This window comes from Bos taurus, chromosome 10, assembly GCF_002263795.3.
Source record: "Bos taurus isolate L1 Dominette 01449 registration number 42190680 breed Hereford chromosome 10, ARS-UCD2.0, whole genome shotgun sequence".
Classification (NCBI taxonomy): domain Eukaryota; kingdom Metazoa; phylum Chordata; class Mammalia; order Artiodactyla; family Bovidae; genus Bos; species Bos taurus.
Window position 1 is genome coordinate 54,838,524 of NC_037337.1, and position 24,142 is coordinate 54,862,665.

The 24,142-nt window shown below is 37.5% G+C and overlaps 1 protein-coding gene and 1 long non-coding RNA gene across 5 annotated transcripts in view; one reads left to right on the top strand and one right to left on the bottom strand.

Moving 5' to 3' along the window:
- Nucleotides 1-1,051: 1,051 nt before the first annotated feature.
- LOC112448474 (uncharacterized) lies at nt 1,052-7,923 on the bottom strand. The gene is made up of 2 exons (XR_003036849.2): nt 7,716-7,923; nt 1,052-3,962 (listed from the first exon to the last, which is right to left on the bottom strand). It is a non-coding gene; the product is annotated as an uncharacterized lncRNA (long non-coding RNA).
- Nucleotides 7,924-7,966: 43 nt separating this feature from the next.
- The window catches only part of DNAAF4 (dynein axonemal assembly factor 4), a 71,927-nt gene continuing 55,751 nt past the window's right edge, over nt 7,967-24,142 (top strand). For 3 of the 4 annotated variants that reach the window (XR_009496039.1, XM_059890438.1, XM_005211767.5), the window contains exons 1-3: nt 7,967-8,163; nt 8,546-8,693; nt 12,546-12,679. Coding sequence is in view for 3 of the 4 variants with exons in the window: in XM_059890438.1 (XP_059746421.1) it covers nt 8,041-8,163; nt 8,546-8,693; nt 12,546-12,679 (405 nt within the window). In the remaining variant the exon portion in view is untranslated. The remainder of the gene's footprint in view (nt 8,164-8,545; nt 8,694-12,545; nt 12,680-24,142) is intronic. The other variant, NM_001206188.1, reaches the window with a different exon arrangement.

Consider the following 24,142-nt stretch of genomic DNA (forward strand, 5'->3'; position numbering starts at 1 on the left):
TCTAATCTGGCAGGGTAATGAGGTCTAAGTGCTACTACATTCCAAACTTGAGATGCAATAATGCAGTACTTGAAATGTATAGCTTTAGATAACTTTGCCCAAAATATAATGAGCTAAGTGTTGATCTCAAGAGCATAAGAAATAAATAATCCTAAGGAATAAAATTCTAAGGAATAAAAAATCCTAAGGAAAGTAGAGGAAGGAAATAAGACAATAGAAAATAGAATAGAAAACAAACACTAGAGAGGAATAATAGGGCCACAAATTGGCTATTTAAAACATGTAAAAGATTTAATATTTAAAAGATTTATTTAAATGGTTAATCTTTAAAAGATAAAAGTTTATTTTAAAGGTGAATAAAATTGATGGGCTTCAATTTGGTGAAATTTGTGAAACTGATTTATTTTTAGTGGTCAATAGAACAGGAATAACTGCTTTAAGCCTGGTGTGAGCTGGGATTACTTGTATTGCTGCCTCACATGTGAAAAAGGTTAAAAAGCAAACTTGGCTCCAGCTGATACCTGGGACTCTAGCTTATGGGCCTAATGTGGCACAAATACACAGTTTTGTAATTTTCTCAGTTGGTAACTTGTGTACAGTATCACCAAAGAATTTGAAACAGTAAATTGACGTAACACTTGGCTGAATTGGAGTTCCTAGGACACAGGTTAGAGGCAACTTAAAACTGCCAGAAAGGAAAGGAAGAACCTAGAAGAAAGAAACAAAAGTAAAAGGAAAGAAAAAAAAAAACAAACCCACTGTAAATCAAAATTTCAAAGCATGAAGAAAACTAATGATAAAAATAGCCAACAAACATCTTTTAAAATTTTGATCCACTCAATGAAAATGACAGCACAGCCTGAAAAAGACTTTAAGAGAAGTACAATTCAGGATCCTGAAAGGTAAAGAATAAAAAACAAAAATTATGAAATCCAATATATAGATAAGATATTCATTCAACATTTAATAATGAGTGTTATTTATGTCAGTCACTGTTCTAACTGCTAAGAACATCGCAGTGCATGCCATAAATCAAGCAGACAAAACTCACTACGCTCATGAAATTTTTATTCTATAGAAAAAGAAAATAAACTAAAAGTGAATTAGAGTTTAAGTGCTAAGAAGAAATAAAAAAGGGAATGCTGAGCCTGGTGAGGTGAGGTGCTAGAGCAAATAGAGAATGTTTCATTTTGTAAGAAACCACTAAACTGTCTAAATTTTTTGCTTTCCCACCAGCAGTGAATGAAAGTTCTTGTTCCACTTCCTTGTCAGCATTTGGTGTTGTCATTGTTGTGGATTTTGGCCATTATAATATGTGTTTAGTAGTGGTATGTCATTGCTCTAATTTGCATTTCCCTTATGACATATGATGTGGAACATCTTTTCATATTCTTATTTATCATCTGTGTATCTTCTTTGGTGAGGTGTCTGTTAAGGTTTGGCTCATCTTTTAATCAGGTTGTTTGTTTTCTTAAGAATTCTTAGGTATTTTGGGTAACAGTCCTTTATCATATGTATCCTTTGCAAATATTTTCTCCCATTCTGTGTCTTGTATTTTCATTCTCTTGATAGTGTCACTCATAGGACAGAAAAAAACTTACTTTAATGCAGTCCAGCTTACCAGTTTTCTTTCATGAATCATGCCTTTGGTGTTGTACCTAAAATTTATCACTAAATCCAAGGTCATCTAGATTTTCTCTTGTGTTATCTTCTAGGAGTTTTATAAGTTTACATTTTAATTTTAGGTCTGTGATCTGTTTTGAATAGACTTTGTGAAGGTTAGAACCACTATGCCTAGATTTACTTTTTTGCATGTGGGTGTCCAGTTGTTTCATTTGTTGAAAAGACTGTTTTTTGTCCATCATATTGCCTTTGATCCTTTGTCAAAGATCAGTTGACTATATTCCTGTGGGTGTATTTCTAGGCTCTCTGTTCTGTTCCACTGATTTATTTGCCTGTCCTTTCACCAATACCACACCACATTGATTATTGTACTTCAAACTTGATCTATCAATTTAATGCAATCCCAATCAAAATTCTAGCAAGTTATTTTGTAGATATTGACAAATTGATTCTACAGTTTATATGGAGAGGCAAAATACCCAGAATAGTCAACACATTACTGAAGGAGAAGAAAGAGGACTGACACTACCCGACTTCAAGACTAGGCACAAGGTTGGCCTGTCTTGGAGATTTCTAGGTGCTGGTATGTCTGACTTTGTAGAATGAGTTAGGACGTATATCCTCTACCTCTGTCTTCTGAAAAACTATAGATAATTGGTATAGTTTCTTCCTTAATGTTTGTCACCAGTGACCCCCATCAAGGTCTGGAACGCTCTCTTTTGGGAGGTTATTGATTATTGATTCAATTTCTTTAGTAGATATAGGCCTATTCAGGTGGTTTATTTCTTTTTGTGTTAGTTTTGGCAGATCATGTCCTTCAGGAAGTTGGCCCATTTCATCTAGGTTATCAAATTTGTAGGCACAGAGTTGTTCATAGTACTACTCCTTTATTATCCTTTTCATATTCACGGTGTCTGCAGTGATATCGCCTCTTTCATTTCTCATATTAGTTATTTGTGTCCTCTCCACTCCCCTTACTCCCCCGCTTTTTTTCCCTTATGTAGGCTGGCTAGAGGCTTGTTGATTTTATTTTCATAAAACCAGATTTGTTTTATTGATTTTCTCTCTTGATTTCCTAGTTTTAATTTCATTGATTTATGCTTTAATTATAAATTATTTCTCCTTTTAAAATACTTTTTACATTGGATTTATTTTGCTTTTATTTTTCTAGCTGCCTAAGGTAGACACTGATTGATTTTAGATCTTTCTCTGACATATGCATTTAATGCTATAAATTTTTTTCTAGTCAAACTCTGATAAAACTCTAGCAGTTTAGGCTCTGGTTAAATAATTTCTTCCAAGGTAAGGTATTGCTAAGAACAAATAAATGCTCTGGCATATTTCAAAATCATTCATTTCCCATCCCCCTGATGAGAGCTTGAGGATATTTTTGTGTAAATATAAACTGTGAGAAACTGGTGGGGTTTCAGAAAGTAAAACTCACAAAAATGTTGGGGGCTGAGTCCCCCTAGACTAGCTTTTGTCTCTCAGATCTGCCCACAGTGAGCCTCTAGCAATTTGTTAACTACATTCAGGTTTTCCTGCCTTGGCACTAGTTCCATGGACGTTTCTGCTCTGATTGGTTGTGATTCACCATACATACAATCTCTCCCATTTGGGGGACAGTGGCTTGCTCTGTGACCTTACTTGTCTTGTGCAGTTAAGAAGAGTTGTTGATGTTTCATTTTCTTCAGTCTTTTTCTTGTTGGGATGGAGTGACTTCCAAGCTCCATAACGCCAGTTCAGGAACTAGAAACACTTAAAATTCTTTTAAAAAAACTGATATGCTAAAACAAGTCTAGTAGGAAAAATCATTAAGATCTATACTCTGTAAATATCAACCTAAGATATTTTGGCCAAAAATAAAAAGGATAAATGGCACTTCACACTCTCTACATGAGCTCTACCTATATATTCTTGTCTAGCTGTAAATCACATTGTCTTTTCCTAAAGCCCAAATTTAAAATAGTAAAATAGTGAATGCATTTAAAACCTAGTGCTGAGATATTGACTTGAAAGCTATTCTGCATTCAGTTCAGTTCACTCGCTCAGTCGTGTCTGACTCTTTGTGACCCAATGAATCGCAGCAGGCCAAGCCTCTGTGTCCATCACCAACTCCTGGAGTTTACCCAAACTCATGTCCGTCGAGTCGGTCATGCCATCCAGCCATGTCATCCTCTGTCGTCCCCTTCTCCTCCTGCCCCCAATCCCTCGCAGCATCAGGGTCTTTTCCAACGAGTCAACTCTTCGCATGAGGTGGCCAAAGTATTGGAGTTTCAGCTTCAGCATCAGTCCTTCCAATGAACTAAAGTTTCTTGGAGAATGACTGATTCCATTTCCTAGAGTAAAAAAGGAAAAAAATTCCAAGTGTGTCTAAATCATTTTGTTGCAAGAATAAAGGCTTTTTTTTTCAAAGGGTTTTTTAAAAAGTTCTGAGGTGGTGTTAAAAAAAATCATAAATGAGTCTTTCCTTATGGCCAAATTTGACTTTGATGATCAAAGAATAAATTATGGTTAATTAGTTTTAGGTGAATAATAAATCGGATTTAATTTTTGCTTTGTAATGTACGTACATTTTCACTCCCTAAAAGCCTGACAGTACGGAAGAAGAAAATAAGGACATGCCTCTATTATAGAACTTGTTTTTAAATTTTTACTTTTTCTAATATTTGTTACATACAAATAATATAGAGATTTGTATATGTACATTATGAGTCAAAAGATGAATAAAGCAAATCCATCACCAAAACTAGAGGCAGAAGGGTAAAAAAAACTTAGCAATTTTTTTGATGCTCTCTGATGGCATACTTTGTTATAATGAACAAAATCAAAAATAATTTGAGGTGTTCTCTCAATTTTTCTAGGGAACCAGCCAATATCCTCCTGTCTTCCAGTGGGAGGAGCTGCACCTGAACTCATCTTACCAGTGCTAGTAATTTTTTTTTTCCCAACTTAATCTTTCCATGTGAATCAAGGTCTCCAGATACTGGGAAGCTGGCTTTCTCAGATAATTCTTATAGTTTGCACCTAAACCACGAATTGCCTGGGTCCCACTAGTTTCCCTCCTGAAAAGGTTCCCCTTCATGTTTGCCCTTACAGATAAAACCTTACAGAAAAACTTAACGATGACAAGATCACACACACACACGCGTGCATGTGTGTGTATATAAAAATACATATACTTAAGCTTTAAACTTGTATGTTCTCCTTTCTTATGGAAGGGAGGACAGCAAGGGGATGGAATTCCTCTCCTATAATGCAAAGCTACATTGCAGATCAAGCATATTGCTTTGGGTCCTATATGCTTCTCCTTGGGATGAGGGGAGAATGGGAGAACCTGGGTTGTTTTGTTATTTTCTTGGCTTTGTGAGTTTCTCCTTTCCCCTATTAAAAGCTATCTCTTACCCTTGTGGTTCAGTTTTTGGTGTGTATCAAAATTACCTGGAGGTTCTGTTAGAACACAGATTGCTGGGCCACAGTTCCAGGTTTTCTGGTTCAGCAGGTCTTCAGTGGGGTCTGGGAATTTGTATTTCTAGCAAGTCCCCAGATGATGCTGACATTGTTGTCAGGGGACCATGCTTTGAGCAAATTTGTTTTAATTCATGCAGTGTGTCTATGCAGGAATCAGCTCTTTTGGCTACCACAAAGAATGTCACTTGCCAGAGTTCCACCTAGGAGTTAACTGTTATCCTTTCTGACATCTTATCTTTCCTTTATAGTTTTACCACATATACAGGAATCCTTAACCAACAGATTTGCTTTTCATTAAAATTTTATAAAAATGGCATTATTCCTTAAGGGTCTTTGCTTTTTTTTTTCCACTCATCCACCCAGTATAAAGTTATAATTAATTTTTATTGTTGGATGATATTGTTTTGTATGAATATACCTACTGATATTTGGCTTGTTTTCAGGTTTTTGTTAGGAAGCTGCTATGGACAGTTACTTCTTTATTCAAGCATAGAGTTGCCCTCTCTTTATGAAAGGATCCAATCTAGAGGAAACCCTCCCTCCCTTAGACTTTCCCCCTAGTTCTGAACCCCCTTACTGAGACACTCAGGGTGGCACATGTTCTTCCTTGCTCAGTGACTGAATAAAACACAAGTTATTCAACTACAGATGTCCAATATATATTGAAAAATATATATCTTGTCATTCTTTATTGTGCCTGTTGGTGAATACAAGTTCTTAATCTTAGTTCAAGTTTTCAATCTTTTTTCTTTAACATAAGTGCTTTTTGATATCATACTTAAGAAAAGCTTAAGTATGACAAAATCATATATACACACATGTATGTGTATATAAAAATACATACATATAAGTTTTAAATTTATATATCTTCATCTGAAATTCATTTTTGCGTGTGACACCATATGCATGTAGCGATTCAATCTCATTTTTTTCCCATATGGTTACAATTTCTAACACCAATGTATTCAATAGTCATTCCTTTCTTTGCTTTTCCCCATTTATGTGCACACTTTTGCCATATATCAAATTTCCATCTACACTTGGGTTAGATTAAGATCTTTTTGTTTTTTAAATCTGTTAAGGAACACAGATAAGGAACACTTTTAGGATTGAATTAGTTTCAAGGCTTGTGAAACACTTTTTAGGTAAGTACCTAAGTCTTGAAGTATACAGATTAATGGTGTTTTAAATTGGTATCAGCTGGTGTTAATGATTCAGTAATAAAACCGATCAAGTTTTTTAAAAATATTCATTCAGAGTGCAAAAAGTTTCATAAGACTGATAGAACAATTTCACCACACAAGTTTGTACGTGCTTAACAAAGTGATAATTTCCCTGAAACTCGCAAACAGCTCAAAGTATACTTTTAATTTACCATAAATACATTATATCACTTGTATTTCTTTATAGTGGCAGAATCTACACTTTAAAATTTTGGAATACATAAACTGTCTTTAGAAGACACAAAAGAGAGTTTGAAAGAAAATGGTGAAAGTAGGCATTGCACACAAGAGGGAAAAATGTTAAAAGCAACATGAAAAAGAATCTACAGGATTGATTTTTAGGTTTCTCTGCTTGGGAGGACAAGAGACAAGAAGTCTAACATGGTCCCAGTATTCAAAGTTAGGATATCTTGAGAGGATGAACTGTACTGAGGGGTGGCCTGTTTGCAGGGTAAAAGATGGTGTTTTTTCCCTCCCAAGTCTGTTGTTTCTTAGCTTTCCTCAAGGATTTTTTTCAGTAGCTTTTAAATTTTTATTAGTGACTTACAAAATAAAATGTTAAAAATCCCTATTTCTAGGTGGCAAATAGTTTGTAGGTGCTTGCTGCTGCTAAGTTGCGTCAGTCGTGTTCTACTCCGTGCGACCCGAGACGGCAGCCCACCAGCCTCCCCCGTCCCTGGGATTCTCCAGGCAAGAACACTGGAGTGGGTTGCCATTTCCTTCTACAATGCATGAAAGTGAAAAGTGAAAGTGAAGTCGCTCAGTCATGTCTGACTCCTAGCGACCCCATGGGCCGCAGCCTACCAGGCTCCTCCGTCCATGGGATTTGCCAGGCAAGAGTACTGGAGTGGGGTGCCACTGCTTTCATGTTATTTAAAAAAAAAAAAAAAATCAAATTCCGGTAATTTTTAAAGCGTCTCCAAGGAAAGAATATTGGGAGCTACGGCATTAGGATCTTAATCACGGTGTAGCCACAATAATCCAAGTGACAACAGGGTTGGGTATATGGATCTCAGATTCCTTAAACACGGCATGTGGGAAGACTAACATGGTCTTCAAGTTTCGTTTCAGCGCGAAAGTTACAAGTCTCCCTAAGCAATTATAAAACATATCAGTGTCAATTTAACTTATCCTACAGTTGAGTTGCTGCCAAGCATTCTTCAGGTGAGTCATACGGTCATTAAGTTCTCAAACCAAGGAGCGAACCCTATCTACACGCCTGTGAGTGGCTTCCGACTGACAGGCTTTGAACGACTATAACTGGACAGCAGGCTTCTAGGCCAGAACGTCTATATGAGCAGGAAATTCCCCGAACAAGAACACCAAATGGTGCTCACTTCTACAGCTTCCGTCACAACAAACAAAAGGCCAGGCTGCCACGGCGCGTGGGCGTCGCACCTGCTTCTCGCGGGTCACGCTTTCCTACGTCCCTTTTTTGCATTTTTAGGCGTGAAGCTTCTTTCTTGCTTAAGCGGAAGTGGGTCTGCTACTTCGCAGATTCCCGAAGGGATAAGACCCCAAACAGCGGGAAAGCCCCCAAAATCTGGCCCAGGCGGTCGCGAGGGGAGTCCGCAGGGCGGCCGCAGGGGCGCGCCCGGGGCACGCTGGGAACTCTGGGTGCCCCGGCCCTCCTGACCCGGAAGGGCTGGCGTGTGGTAACCCCGGCTTCCCTAGCAACCGAGCGGGCGTGAGTCCGCCTCACTCTCGCCGGCTGCCTCACAGGATGCCGCTGCACGTTAGCAATTACAGCTGGCAGCAGACGAGCACTGCGGTCTTCATCTCTGTGCCTCTCCGAGGCGTCAGCGTCCGAGACGCGGACGTGTTCTGCACCGAAAATTATCTGAAGGTAGGAACGCAAATCGTGCCAGCCGGCCCTGGGGGTGTGGTCTGAGGCGTCTGCGAAGGCATGGCTGTGGACGCGCAAGAGGCGCGTCCTTGCAGATAAGCATCCTAAAATATTAGTCCTATTAAAAATAAAACAAAGCAAAACAAACAAAATAAGATACGAATCTCATACAGGTGACACCTGGTCTGTAGATAGATGTCATCGGGTCAGGGATGATTTTATCCATGGCTTCCGTATGCCTTGCTACTTTTATCGTGACCTGGGAATAAATTTATAGCAGGAATTTAAGAAAATGATTTTGGCTTCCATCACTTATTTCTTAAGCGGTGTGTTTTTCATTTTGTGTAGCCATATTAACTTTCGTTTCCCCTCTTCTCAATAGGTGAACTGCCCTCCATTTTTATTCGAGGTGTTTCTCTATGCTCCCATAGACGATGAGAGCAGCAAAGCTAAGATTGGGAATAACACTATTGTTTTCACCCTGCGCAAAAAAGAAGCAGCCATGTGGGAGACCCTTTCTCTGTCAGGTGGTAAGTTCTTTACTAAAAGATGTTAAGCTGGTTGTGCTTTTAAAACTTTATACTATTCAAAAATCTATCTTTTGAAATAATTATGTTGCTTTTCTAGGAAAACAAAACAGGCACGAGCGTCATTTAGATGAGGTAGTGCTTCAGCTGTCTCTTAAATAACCCAATAACCTAATTATTGAGTAACCGAGTTTCTAAAAAATTGAGTCTGTTAATAATAGCTCTTAAACGATGTGAGCTTCTATCTTCAGAGGGTAAGGCCTCCCGGTTTGGCCTTTATGAGCGCTCATTTTGTATTAGGCATTCAGTTCAGTTCAGTCTCTCAGTCGTGTCCGACTCTTTCATCTGTTAATCCTTGTAATAGTCTATCACTTAGGTACTCCACCACCCCCGCCATTTTTTTTTTTTTTTTTTCCTATTAAGGTGAAGCTACTGAGGTGCAGAAAGGTTGAGTAATTGCCGAAGGTCACACTCAACAGTGGCTACATGTTTGAAGATGTATACTACAGAAGATAGTGAAGGACAGGGAAGCCTGGTGTGCTTGCAGTCCATGGGGTCCCAACGAGTTGGATGTGACTTAGTGACTGAACAACAGAACTTTTACAGAATACAGATGTCTGAATCTTACCCTAGACAGATAAAATCAGTTTGTGGTAGTGGGACCTAAATTGTTAAAATGTTTTTTAGAGATTAAAATGTACAGTCCCAAGTTGAGATCTCCTGTTGTCTGTACTGTTAATCTGTATTCTATTCTTCTGCCAAAATCAGCTTTGTGGGTCAGTAATTGCCCTAGATAGCATATTCAAAAGCAGAGACATTACTTTGCCAACAAAGGTCCGTCTAGTCAAGGCTATGGTTTTTCCAGTGGTCATGTATGGATGTGAGAGTTGGACTGTGAAGAAGGCTGAGCGCCGAAGAATTGATGCTTTTGAAGTGTGGTGTTGGAGAAGACTCTTGAGAGTCCCTTGGACTGCAAGGAGATCCAACCAGTCCATTCTGAAGGAGATCAGCCCTGGGATTTCTTTGGAAGGAATGATGCTAAAGCTGAAACTCCAGTACTTTGGCCACCTCATGCAAAGAGTTGACTCATTGGAAAAGACTCTGTTGCTGGGAGGAAGATTGAGGGCAGGAGGAGAAGGGGACAACAGAGGATGAGATGGCTGGATGGCATCACTGACTCGATGGCATCACTGACGCGATGGGCGTGAGTCTGAGTGAACTCTGGGAGTTGGTGATGGACAGGAAGGCCTGGCGTGCTACGATTCATGGGGTCCTAAAAAGTCGGACACAGCTGAGCGACTGAACTGAACTGAATTGCCCTCTACTGTTTTAGCTTTATTATCTTCCTCTCTGATACAGTTACCATGTTTTCTTGTGTTTTCTGTCTACTGTCTGAGATTTCTCTTAGGTCTTTGGCATTAAGCCTTGAGTTGGAACTATTGAGAATGGGAAAATTGCAGCCACTCTTTATATTAATGTTTTCTTCATATCTTGCAGTGGAATTAAATTTTTTAGTTCTTGGTACTAGGTAAGATTTTCTCTACAATGTGGTTTTGAGTTCAGAAGATACTGAAAGGGAGATTATCATAGCCAGCTTACTTTAGTTCTGTATTGAATCCTAGACTAACTGAGGGGTTTTTAAAACCAGATTTGTTCTCTCCTACCCCTGCCTTACTTTTTGATTCTTTAAGTCCGAGATGGTGTCTGGGAATATGTCATGAAACACACACAGGATGTTCTGACTTCTCACCTAAAATTAAATGTAAATACTTTGATTTATTTCATTTGATGTTGATAATCTTAATTTTGAAGTTAGATGAGACCAGAATCATCATCTAATATAATGACTTAAACAGATAGCATACATGCTAAGTTGCCTCAGTCATGTCCGACTTTTTGCAACCCCATGAACTATAGCCCACCAGGTTCTTCTGTCCATGGGATTTCCCAGGCAAGAATATTGGAGTACGTTGCCATTTCCTTCTCCATGGGATCTTCCCGGACCAGGTCTTCTGCATCACAGGCAGACTTTTTACAGTTTGAGCCACTTATGTCATTAAATATTACTATTATTTTGATTTTTTCCACTATTTAAAACTTTAAAAATAATTCTTAGCCTATGTGCTGTAAGAAATCAGGCAGCAGATTGGGTTTGACCATAATTACCAATTAGACGAATCAAAACAGTCTTAAAACTAACTTATGTAACAAGTAATGAACATTGGCTTTACTTCAGAAACCAAGTTTGAGATTCTTTTAGATGTCAAGCTCAGTTTTTTTTTTTTAATTTCTTAACCTTGATTTTTATTTTTTATTTTTTTCAGACTCAGTTTTACATGCAATTCAGTGAAATTGTTTTAGCAATCTTTTTTTCCACATATAGTATTATGAAACTCCAATATCTACTCCAAGCCTTCCTCCCTCATTATTCACAAAATACTGCTCCAGTTTTTTTTGAAGTTCATTCTTGATCCATTTTTCATTTCTTTTAGATGTGGAGCATTTAATTCAGAAACTTGATTTTTTAAAAATTACTTCTACCCAAAAAAAAAAAAAAATTACTTCTGCCCCTGAAGCTGGTCCAGGTCTCTGCCACCCTCTTACTAAAACAGGTGTATGGTTGGGGAGAGGCTTCAGACCTCATTCCAGTCCTGATTTCCAGCCAGGATCTTGGATGGGTAAAAATTACATACTCTTTACTTATTTTTAACTGAAATTTAATATTCCCTTCAATTATGAATGTAGACAACAATCAATAGTAGTATCAATAAAATTCACAACATGTTCATATCAGGTACCTTTGTCTTTTAGATGCACTACTTTGAAATTATATATTAGACATTTTGCTATGTATTATTTAATGCATTAATTAAGAAGCAGGTATTTGTATATCACAAACTTAATGTTTTGTGTTTTAATATAACACTTAATATTTTGTAAGTATTTTAATATAACACTTTGTAACTAGTTTTCTTTTTGTATTATTTTCATATATTTTAAAACAATATAAAGGGTTAGTATAAGGGTTTACTAGTCATCCCTCCACTCCTACCCTCCTTGTCTCTTCTTACTTCACTCTCCCAAGTTTCCTCTCCCCTCCTCTTTTTTTTCTTCAAAGTCTGGATCCCTTCCTTAATCCTTATTCTCTTAACATAATTTACCCCATAATGGATCACAGCCTGCAGTTTCTAAAATACTGAATCACTGAATAAAAAATGACTGTGAATTGTAAAGTTTTGTATGTAACATGTCCTGTGACATTATAATTTTTCCTAAAGCTTGCCCTGTACTCTTCATACATAAGACTAACCATTGATGTTTTTGAAGGTGATCGATCATGTTAGATGATCTCAACCCGTGTTCTTTTCTAAGAGACCTCCTAGTGATGCTTTATTGTGATCAGGTTTATAAGCTAATAGGAGAGAGAGGAGTATCAGTGTGTTCTCTTTCCTCCTCTCCTGCCCGATTTGCCTCTCCCCATCCCTCCCATTGCACACCCTCTCTCTCCCTCCTGTGACCCTCTCCTCCTCCTCTTCCTCCCCTGTCCGCATCCTCATTCCCTGTCTTATTTCCTGTCTCCATTGCTCCTCTTGTCTCTTATTCATATCTTCCCTCTCTGTCTCTCTGTGTCTGTCTGTCTCAGTGCACAAAGGCATCCATTCTTTACTAATTCATTTCTGCTACAGTCACTCTTATTAGCTTCTTGACTAGTTTAATACTGAGAAATGTTCTTACTTCTCCATGTGAAGTTGGGTCCAAAACCATCTTATCCCAGATCAATATGTAAGAAAAACAAATTCTCCTAAGTAAGACAAATTCATCATGATTCTAATTTAGTGATATTCTTTGTTTTAGTTGACAAAGAGATGATGCAAAGAATAAGGGAGAAGTCTATCCTACAAGCACAGGAAAGAGCAAAAGAAGCTATGGAAGCAAAAGCTGTGGCAAGGAGGGAAGATCAAAAATATACACTAAATGTCATGATGAAGGTAAGTTGCAGATTGATAGGAAGGTCCTTTAATTAAAGATATAATAGTAAACTATGCAGTGATAATTTGTTCCATCTTCGTACTTTCTCACCTTTTTGTTTATACCTTGGTTACAGGACTTGCTGTGTTACATAGGTTGTCTGCTACTTCTGAAAAGCTGTATGAAAGCATGAAGGTTCAACAATAGATTTACCTGTTTTAGGGAGAATGTTCTATTTCCAGGGGAACAAAAATTATAAGGTTTTATGGTGGAAGTGTTTACTTCTTTTTTTATCTTGAAATTGATGGACATTATTATTTAAAACAAGAAAAACATAGATTGAACACTGAATATTGACCAATAATATCTTTTAACTGTTGAGGCTTTCAAGTTAAAGCTTTGATCAGCAATATATTTTTTGAGATATAACTCACATACCATACAGTTTGCCTATTAAAAGCTTACAATTCAGTGGGTTTAGTATATTTAGAGTCATAAAACCACCACCACAATCAATTTTAGAACATTTTCATCACCCCAAAAAGAAACTCTGCACCATGAGCAGTCACTCCCTATTCGTCCAAACCTCTTAACCCTAGACAACCACTAATCTACCTTCTGTCTCTATAGGTTTACCTATTCTGACTAATTTTTACAAATAATTTCCCATCTTAAATTCTCATTTTGAAATGACTAAGAAGTCTATAACGAGCATTATCTCATCAAGAGTTCTGTGGACTCATGATTGTTCTTTTGCTTTTGGATCACTAGTATTGTTTTTATAATCAACAGTTCATAATTCCAGTCCATAATTCCAAAGGCTTCTCTGCTTCTTTATCACTTTTACTTGATTTTTAAATATTGCCAATGGTTAATATACTTCGTTTTTTACTTAATAATTGAACATGTGGTCAGCCATCCGAAGATTCCTGCTTTCAGTATACTTGATGAGTTCCACCTTTTCTTGATCGTATTATCACTACTATCAAACTTTTACTGAATGTAAAAAAAATACAAGCAAAATAGTATAAAATTTGTGGCAACAAATAAGTATTTGTTGAACTGATAAATAATAGCCCACATACTGCTGCACTGGTAAATATAACAAAGCTGAACAATTGATTGCCAGGCAGTACCACAATGCTGTACCTTGAAGTTGATAAATATCTCCTGACATATGAAAGTCTGACTTTGGTATTTGTGACAGTAGTTTAGGGTCATTAATGTAGAAAGAATGAAGCTGTAGTTTACATTGAAGTAATAGAACCTATGAAAGACTGTACCCTATACTACAAACTATTTATTTTGTCTGTCTCTTCCCCTGAGTATTGTTGAGAGTTGAGACTATATTTTCTTTCATCCTTATCATAACCATTGCCAAGTAAATAGTAGGTGCTCAAATATTTGAATAAATTAATGTGACTACATTGTTTGAGTACTCTGTAATCATAGTAAAATTCTATTCTGGTGGATAAATGTAGATAATTTTACTCTGTACAGTATTAGACACCATTTAGAAAAGAACTTTGATGGTCAATTAAGAGTAAATGAAGCAATATGATGACAAAAGGCATCTGATTATTAGCTTAAACCATAAATTAGCTTAAAACTTGATTTACATATACCCAAAACATTTTTTTTTTTTTTTCGCAGTAATCTTTTAAAAAGAGTGAGCAGGGCTAGTGCTAAGACTCACTGTTCAGTTTGCTATGCTGTATAGGGGTAACCTGCTGGGGCTTCCCTAACAGAACACCACAGAGTGAATGACAAAGCAACACACATTGGTCTTCTTGCAGGTCTAGGGCTTAGAAGTCTCAGATCAAGGTATAGCGGGTAATAAGTCTATTCCTGGCTTGCAGATAACTGAAAGAGAGAGAAAAATTCTCTGGTGTATCTTCTTATTAGGGCATATCTTGTTATATCAGGGCCCCACCCTTATGACCTCATTTATCTTTAATTACTTCCTCAGAAACCCATGTAAACAGGAGTTAGAGCTTTAACACATCAGAGGGGACACAGACATCTAGTCTGCAATTCAGGAGACTGCCTGCAGTACAGTATACCCAGGTTCAATCCCTGGGTTGGGAGGATCCCTCTGGAGAAGAAAATGGCAATCCACTCCAGTGTTCTTGTCTGGGAAATCCCATGAACAGAGAAGCCTGGCAGGCTACATAGTCGGTCATGACGTAGCAACTAAACCACCAAACCAAATGTTTAGTCAATAACACTGTAAAAACTATCCAAACTTCAGTGGCTTATACAGCAATCCCCAGCCTTTTTGGCACCAGGGACCAGTTTCGTGGATTTTGCCATGGACCAGGAGTGGAGATGATGGTTTCAGGATGATTGAAGCACATTTATTGTGTGCTGTATTTCTAATCTAATAACTGCCACTGATCTGAGGAGTTCTGGTCTGTGGCCCAGAGATTGGGGACCTGTGGCTTCACACATTATTTCTCACAATTCTGCATGTTGGTCAGGCAGTTCTTGTGGTCTGAGTTTGCCTTGGTTGTGGCTGGATATTCTAGGATGACCTCACTCACATGTCTAGAGCTTTGCTTGGGAAAGCCGAAGTCCCTCTCCATGTGGTATTTCATTCTCCAGGTTAGCACAGATTTCTTTACTTCATAGTTAGTGTTTCTGAGAGTGGGAATGGGAAAGCCCTAATGTACAAGCCCTTTTAAACACACTTCTGTGTCACATTTTCTAATGTTCCATTAACCTAATGTTGCATAGAACCAAGCCCAAATTAAGGGTTAGAGAAATAGACTGCACCTTTTCTGGGGAAGAAGGGTGAAGTCACATTGCAAAGGAACATGCTTATAATTAAGGAAGGAACTTTTGGCCATTTTACAACTTAGTTTGAATTGAAAAGATTGGAGTTTAAGCAATAAAGATAATTTGATTTCATCTAGCAGGAGAAGTTCAGAGACAGCAGTGAATCCAAGCCCTGACTCCATCTCTCTACAACATCCCTAGCACTGCCTTTTCTTTGTAACTGCTTCATCCTTAGGCTGATAGGAAGATGATCCACGTCTGCACATAACCAGGAGCCAGCAGGAGACAGTCTGTCTATTCCGTTGGCTCCCTTTCAAGCCCCATAAAATGATTGCTTTATATACTGTAGAATGATATTTCACATGGCAGTCAGTTTTACATAAGTGCAAATATATCTTTACTTCAAGTCTGATGCTTCAATCGTGGTTTACTGTGTCCATGTCTGCTTATCTTTGCTGCTGATCTGTCATTCATTTAGCAGACATTTACTGAATAGTTTAAAAGATATTGAGGCAGAGCTGACAAGTCAGTCTTCGATTTCAGTTTACTCATAGTATAGAGAGGGTGACAGACAATAAAAAGCAAAGATTACAGCCTAGAATGCATAAGAAATCATGGGCAGATAAAGAGAAAACACTGGCCAAAGATTGGTATCTCAGTCTGAAAGGATGATCAGGAAATAGGAGGCAGTGTAGCTTGTGCTGAATACTGGAGAATGAGCTACAGTTACCTAGGGATAAATGGGAAAATGGCATTATAGTCAGTTTTGTATAAGTGCTTGACAAAATTTGGCACAGTGAGGAACAGTTGTGATGAGAAATAAAATCTTGATATTTAGAAAAATCTCTGGAGGGGAACTTTTTAGGAATTTTCAGCAAGAATACCAAAATAATTGGTTTTGTGTTTTAGAAAGCCCATTCTGGCAAGTGAGTTTGAAGAGGTTGCAAGGAGGAGGCAGAATTTTTGTATTCTTAGGATGAAAGAATTTTGAACATATTTATGTGTTGAAGAAAGAAGCCGGTAAAGAGGGATAGATTGATAATATAACCAGGAGAGAGGATTGATGATGAAGCAGTTTTTTTTGTGGTGGGATGAAGGTTGGAACAGGTGAAAAAATTAAGTCCTATGCAGTAGGGGCTATTTTATCTTTTGACTAAAGGGCAGGAATAAAGAATCACCAAGGGTTTGGAAAATTTTTCATGACACAGATAGTTAAAGTAATCCTTTGTTTTCATGGTGAAGGTAGAAAGTTCATCTACCCAGGGCATGAATAATTGAGATGGAGTAGGGGAGACTAATAGAAGCTTGGACTATTGATGCCAGGCTAATCTGAAACATGCTTCCCCCTCTCCCCTTTACTTTGGACTACTATTGCCTACTTTTTCCTGTTTTCTTCACTCTTTGTTTTGTAGGTTATCTTCTATTTTGAATTTTTTGGTTCTATTTTATTTTCTCTTTTAAGGAGCTTGTTTTCCCACTAATTTTTAACCTAAATAGGTCAAATTTGAAGTGCTTTCTTCTGCTATTTTTTTAAAGTTGAATCTCAGAAGCGTGGAACTGTAAAATAACTTTGTCTCATTATGCGTGAGTTACTTTCTGGAGTTGTCTAGATTATACTATAGGGCCTTTAAAAAGTCCTTATGGGTGAAACCACATGCCCTGTTTATTGGAAGCATGTATAACTAAGGAATAGAAAAGCTACAAGTAACTGCTTTCTCATTTTTTTTTTCTATGCAATTGTAAAGGTGATTGTTTTATTTATGTATTTAACCTTGTAGCTTATGGGATTCCAGTTCCCTGACCAGAAATTGAACCTGGGTCATGGTAGTGAAAGCCTGGAATCCTAACCACTAAGCCAGCAGGGGACTCTTGTAAATATGACTTTTAAATTTCTCTTTTTGATAGTTCGTTGTTAGTGTATATAAATGCAACAGATTTCTATAGGTTAATTTTATATCCTTCAACTTTACTGAATTCATGTGTTAATTCTAATAGTTTTTTGGTAGCATCTTTCGGATTTTCTTTATATAGTATCATGCCATCTGTAAACAGAAATAGTTTTACTTCTTCCTTTCCAGTTTGGGTTCATTTTCTTTTTATTGTCTGGTTGTTATGGCTAGGACTTGGCCATACTGTGTTGAATAAAAGAGGCAAGAGTGGGAATCCTTGTCTTGTCCTGATCTTAGAAGAAATGCTTCAGCTTTTTACTGTTGAATGTGATTTGGCTCTAGGTTTGTCATATGGCCTTTAATATGTTGAGGTATATTCCCTCTTGTATCCACTTTGTGGACAGTTTTTATTGTAAATGGATGTTGAATTTTGTTGACGGCTGTCTGTGCATCTGTTGAGATGATCTTAAGATTCTTATTCTTCAGTTTGTTACTGTGGTGTATCACATTGATTTATTTGTGGATATCCTTGCATTCCTGGGATAAATCTCACTTGATCATGGTGTTTAATCCCTTTAATGTACTTTTGGATTCAGTTAGCTAATATTTTGTTGAAGATACTCACGTCTGTGTTCGCCAGTGATGTTGGCCTGTAATTTTCTTTTTTTGTGGTGTCTTTGGTTTTGGTATCAGGGTAATGCTGGCCTGGTATAATGACTTCTGAAACATTCCTTTCTCTTCAGTTTTATGGAGTAGTTTTAGAAGGATAGATGTTAACTTTTCTTTAAATATTTGGTACAGTTCACCTGTGAAACTGTCTGTCCTGTACTTTTGTTCACTGGGAATTTTTTAAGTCAGTAATCAATTTCAGTACTGGTAATTGGTCTGTTCATATTGTATATTTTTTCTTGATTCAATTTTGGGAGATTTTATGTTTCTAAGAATTTATCCATTTCCTTTAGGTTGTCCATTTTATTGATGTATAAATTGTTTGAGTAATTTCTTATGATCCTTTGTATTTCTGTGATGTTAATTATAACATCGTTTTTCATTTCTGATTTTATTTGGGCCTGCTTTTTTTTTTAATTCATCTGAGTAATAGTTTATCAATTTTATTTTTTGACAGATTCAGCTTTTAGTTTCCATGGTTTCTTAAAATTGTTTTTTAGTCTCTATTTTATTTATTTCTTCTCTGATCTTTGTATTTCTTTCCTCCTAATTTGGATTTTATTTGTTCTTTTTCTAGTTTTTCAGATGTATTATTAGGTTGTTTACTTGAGATTTTTCCTGTTTCATGATGTAAGCTTGTATTGCTATAAACTTCCCTCCTTGAATTGCTTTTGCTCCATGGCATAGATTTCAGTCATTATGTTTCCATTTTCATTTGTCTCCAGGAATTTTTTTATTTCCCCTTTGATTTCTCCAGTGACATGTTTTTTGCTCAGTAGCATTTAGTTTAGCCTCCACATGTTTGTATTTCTTGCACTTTCTTTCTAAGCTTACAGCGTTGTGGTAAGAAAAGATGCTTGATATGATTTCAGTTTTCTTAAATCTGTTCAGACATATTTTGTAGCCTAGAATGTGATCTATCCTGGAAAATGTTCCATGTGCACTTGAAAGGTTTATTTTGCTATTTTTGAATAAAGTATTTAATATATATATATATATAAGGGCATCTGATCTTATATATATATAGCCATCTGATCTAATGTGTTATTTAAGGCCAGTGTTTCCTTATTGATTTTTTGGTCTGAATCGTCTATTGATTTAAATGGGGTATTGAAGTTTGCTACTTTTACTTGTTAATGTCAATTTTTGCTTTTATGTTTGTTCACATTTATGTATTTAGGTGTTCTTATATTGATGCTTTTGAACTGTGGTGCTGGAGAAGACTCTTGCGAGTCCCTTGGACTACAAGGACATGCAACCAGTCTGTCCTAAAGGAGACCAGTCCTGGGTTTTCATTAGAAGGACTGATGCTGAGGCTGAAACTCCAATACTTTGGCCACCTCATGCGAAGAGTTGACTCACTAGAAAAGACCCTGATGCTGGGAGGGATTGGGGGCAGGAGGAGAAGGGGACAACAGAGGATGAGATGGCTGGATGGCATCACTAAATCGATGGCATCACCAACTCGATGCACAAGAGTTTGGGTGAACTCTGGGAGTTGGTGATGGACAGGGAGGCCTGGCGTGCTGCGATTCATGGGGTCGCAAAGAGTCGGAAACAACTGAGCGACTGAACTGAACTGAACTGATGTTGAGTGAACGTATATTTACAATGATTATATCTTCTTGTTGGATTGATTCCTTTATTATTATGTGATGTCCTTTTTTCCTCTCTTGTTACAGTCTTTGTTTTAAAGTCTATTTTGTCTGGTAATAAATACTGGTACTCTAGCTTTCTTTCCATTTCCATTTGCATGAAATACCTTTTTCCTTCCTCTTACTTTCAATCTGTGTGTCTTTAGATATGAAATGAGTCTCTTGTTGGCAGCATACAGATGGGTCTTGTTTTTGTATATATTCAGCCACTCTTTGTCCTTTGATTGATCCTTTTAGTTCTTTTACATCTGAAGTAATTATTGATAGGTACGTACTTACTGCCATTTTGTTAATAGTTTTGGGGTGGTTTTTGTAGTTCTTTTTATTCTTTTCTTCTCTTGCTCTCTTCCCTTATGATTTGATTCCTTTCTTTAGTATTATGTTTGGATTCATTTCTTTTTTGTGTTTCTATTATACATTTTTGGTTTGTGGTTACCATGAAGTTGTATACAGTAACCTATATATGTATGTGACTGTTTTTACTCTCCCTTTCCCCACATTGAATGCTTTTGACATTATTTTTTACTTTTTTGTTTTGTTTATCCTGTAACTGCCTATCATGGATATAGATGATTTTACTACTTTGTTATTTTATCCTTCCTACCAACTTTATAAGTGGTTAATCTACTACCTTTACTGTATATTTGCCTTTACCAATGAGATTGTATTCTTTTATAACTTTTATATTTCTAGTTCTGGTCTTTTCTTTTTTGCTTAGAGAAGACCCTTTAATTCTTTGTAAAGCCAGATTAATGGTGCTAAACTTTATGCTTTTCCTTGTGTGTCAGATTATCTCTTTCACATCTGAAGTAGCTTTGGCATGTATTCTTGGTTATAGGTTTTTCCCTTTCATCACTTTAAATATATAATGCCACTCCCTTCTGGCCTGCAAAGTTTCTGCTGAAAAGTTATCTACCAGTCTTATGGGAGCTCCCTTGTATGTAACTAGTTGCTTTTCCCTTGATGCTTTTAAGATTCTCTCTTTAATTTTTGCCATTTAATTTATGTGTCTTGGTGTGGACCTCTTGGGATTGATGTTATGTGGAACTCTGTGTTCCCTGGACGTGGATGTCTGTTTCCTTTCCTAGAATGGGAAATTTTCAGCTATTATCACTTCTAATAAGTTCTCTGCCCCTTTCTCTCTTCTGCATCTGGGACCCATATATTGTGATTATTTGTTTGCTTGATGTTGTTCTAGAGGTCTTTAAGACTGTCCTCATTTTTTAAAAATTCTTTCTTTTTTTCTTGTCAGCTTTGGTAATTTCTACTACTTTGTCTTTCAATTCGATGATCTATTCCTCTATATCATATAACCTACTGTGATTTCTTCTACTGTTTTTTATTTCACTTATTAGATGCATCAGCTCTGTTTGGTTCTTCATATTTTCTAGCTGTTTGTTAAGCTTCACACTGTGTTTATTCATTCTTAAATCCTTTATAGGTTAGATTCTTTGTCTTCACTTTGTGTAGTTCTACTTCTGGAGTTTTGTCTTGTTCTTTTGTTTGGACATAGTCTTTTGTTACCTCCTTTTGCCTAATTCTTTGTGTTTATTTGTAGGTATTAAGTAGATGGTTTATGTTTCCTGATCATCGAGAAGTGACCTTATGTAAAAGATAATCCTGTGGGACCCAACAACATCCTCTCCTTGGGTCACCAGAGTTATATGTTCTAGGGCTAACTCCTATGTGGCTAAGTGGGGCCTTCTCTTGTGTCAGGGCCAACTACTGTGGGGATGGGCATGCTGGTAGACAGGGCTCACCCCTATCCCTGTTGTGTGTGAGGCCCTTCTTATAGGGAAGTAGTCAGCTGACAATGGACAGAGCTGGGTCTTGGTATTTTGGCTGCATGGCTTCGGCTGTCCCAAAGTTGGTGCCAGTCTGATGGTGAGTGGGGCCAGGTCCCACTGAGGCTGTCTGTGGGCAGGGGACCCTGGAACATCTGGCTGCAGGGCCTGAGGGATCTCAGGATTCATGTCACCTGCTAGAAGGTGGGGTTGGATCCTAGGGGATCCTGTGTCTTGTGTCAGCCCACCGGTGGGCAGGGCCAGATCCTAAAGTTTGGGATCTGGCCCTGGCTGGAAGGCTGTGTAGCCAAGGCTGGTGCTTGCCCCCTGGGGAGGAAAGCTAGGTCTCCTGTGAAGCTTGCAGCTTGACCATACGTGTCCTGGTACTGGTGCTGATAGGCTGATGGGCAAGTAAGCTTCCTGCTAGAGGGAGAACTCCAGAATGTTCCTAGCATCAGTGTTCTCGTGATAGAACAAGCTCCCCAGAGTGCCTGCTGCCAGTGTCTTTAGGAGGAATCCAAGTCACTTCCTAGCTCTTTGGAGAGTTTTCCAGTATCAGCCAATGGCTTTGACCTAAGCTCTTTTCACCTTACTGCCTTTGTTCTGGGTCTTTGAGTGTGTGAAATTTTGCTACTCAGCTGTCTGGGTTACTCCCCCATCACCATTGCTTTTAAATTTTTTTTTTTATCTTTCTAATTTCTGATATTTCAAATAACAAGTTCTACAGACCAAATGCACTTTGGCTTTTTGTTTGTGTTCCTTCTTCATACTGCTGCCATGGTGACTTTTTAAATTTTTAAGCTGTTTTTTCCCAGTTACTGCAGTAAAATTGACAAAATTGTAGTATATTTAAACCATACAATGTGAAGATTTGATCCATGTTTATACAGTGAAAGGAATCACATTTTCAAGTTCACTAATATATCTGTCACTTCACATAGCTACCTTTTTTTCATCTTTTTTTTTTTTTTTGAGGTGAATCCTTCAGATCTACTCTCTTGACAACTTTCAATTATGTAGTACAGTTTATCACTATAACCAATATGTTGTATACAGTAGATCCTCAGGAGTTACTCATCCAACAGTTGAAAGTTTGTGCCCTTTCACCAATGTGTTCCCATTTCCTCACCTCCTCTCCAGCCCCTGGCACCACGACTCAACTTTCTGTGATTCTGATTTTTTTTTTTAAGATTCCATGTATGGGCTTCCCTGGTGGCTCAGATGGTAAATAATCTACCTGCATTGCGGGAGACCTGGGTTCGATTTCTGGGTTGGGAAGATCGCCTGGAGGAGGGCATGGCAACCAACTCCAGTATTCTTGCCTGGAGAATCCCTATGGACAGAGGAATCTGGTGGGCTACAGTCCATGGGGTTGCAAAGAGTCAGATACGACTGAGCGACTAAGCTCAGCACATGGTACCATGCAGTATTTGTCTTTGTGCGGCTTGTTTTGCTCAGTGTACTGCCTTCCAGGTTCTTCCATGTTACTGCACATGGCAAGATTTCCTTTTTTAAGGCTGAATGATACTCTGTTTTGTGTGTGTGTGCGTACATATATATTTGTTGTTGTTTAGTCACTAAGTCGTGTCTGACTCTTCTGCAACCCCATGGACTGTAACCCTCCAGGCTTTTCTGTCCATGAGATTTCCTAGTCAAGAATGCTAGAGTATCATAGCTATTTCTTTCTCTAGGCGATCTTCCCAACCTAATGATTGAACCTGTGTCTCCTGGCAGAGGTAGGTGGATTCTTTACCACTGAGCCACCATGGCGTTCCATACATATATATAGGAATAATAAAAAAAACAAAGTGTACAATTCTTTGGCTTTGTTTATTCACAGGTTATACAACCATCATTACTATGTAATTTTGGAATATTTTCACCACCTTAGAAAGGTACCCTGTGCCCATTAGTAGTCACTCCTCACTCTTCCCTCCCCTAAAAATCCCTAATCTCCTTTTTGTCCCTATGAATTTGCCTATTCTGGACCTCTCACATACAGTATATGGCCTTTGGTGTCTTCAGTCTTTCACATAATATAATGTTTTTAGAATTTATCTATGTTGTAACATGTTTGAGACCTTTATTCTTTTTATGGCTGAACAATATTCCATTGCATGAGTGTACCGCAGTTTGTTATCCATTCATCAATTGGTGGAAATTTAGTTTCTTTTCATCTTTTAGCTTTTGTAAATAGTGCTACTGTTAACATTCACTTATAAGTATGTATGTAAGTGAATGTTTTCAACTGATTTGTGTATAAACCTAGGAATAGAATTGCTGGGTCATTTGTAATCGTATATTTAATTTTTTGAGGAATCACCAAATAATTTCTCATAATTGGTACACCATTTTACATTCTTTCCAGCAGTATATTATGATTCCAGTTTCTTCCATCCTTGTTAACACTTGTTATTTTACTTTTTTTTTAAATTATAGCCATCCTATCAGATGTGAATTGGTATCTCAGTGTGGTTATGATTTGCATTTCTCTGACATTAGTGATTTTGAACATCTTTTCATGTGTTTCTTGGCCATTTGTATATCTTATTTGCCAACATGTCTATTTAAGCCATTTGCTCATTTTATAATTGGAATATTTGTCTTTTTGTTGTTTTATTCCCAGTTTTTTAAGGAATCTCCATACCGTCCTCCACAGTGTCTGTATCAGTTTACATTCCCACCAACAGTGCAAGAGCGTTCCCTTT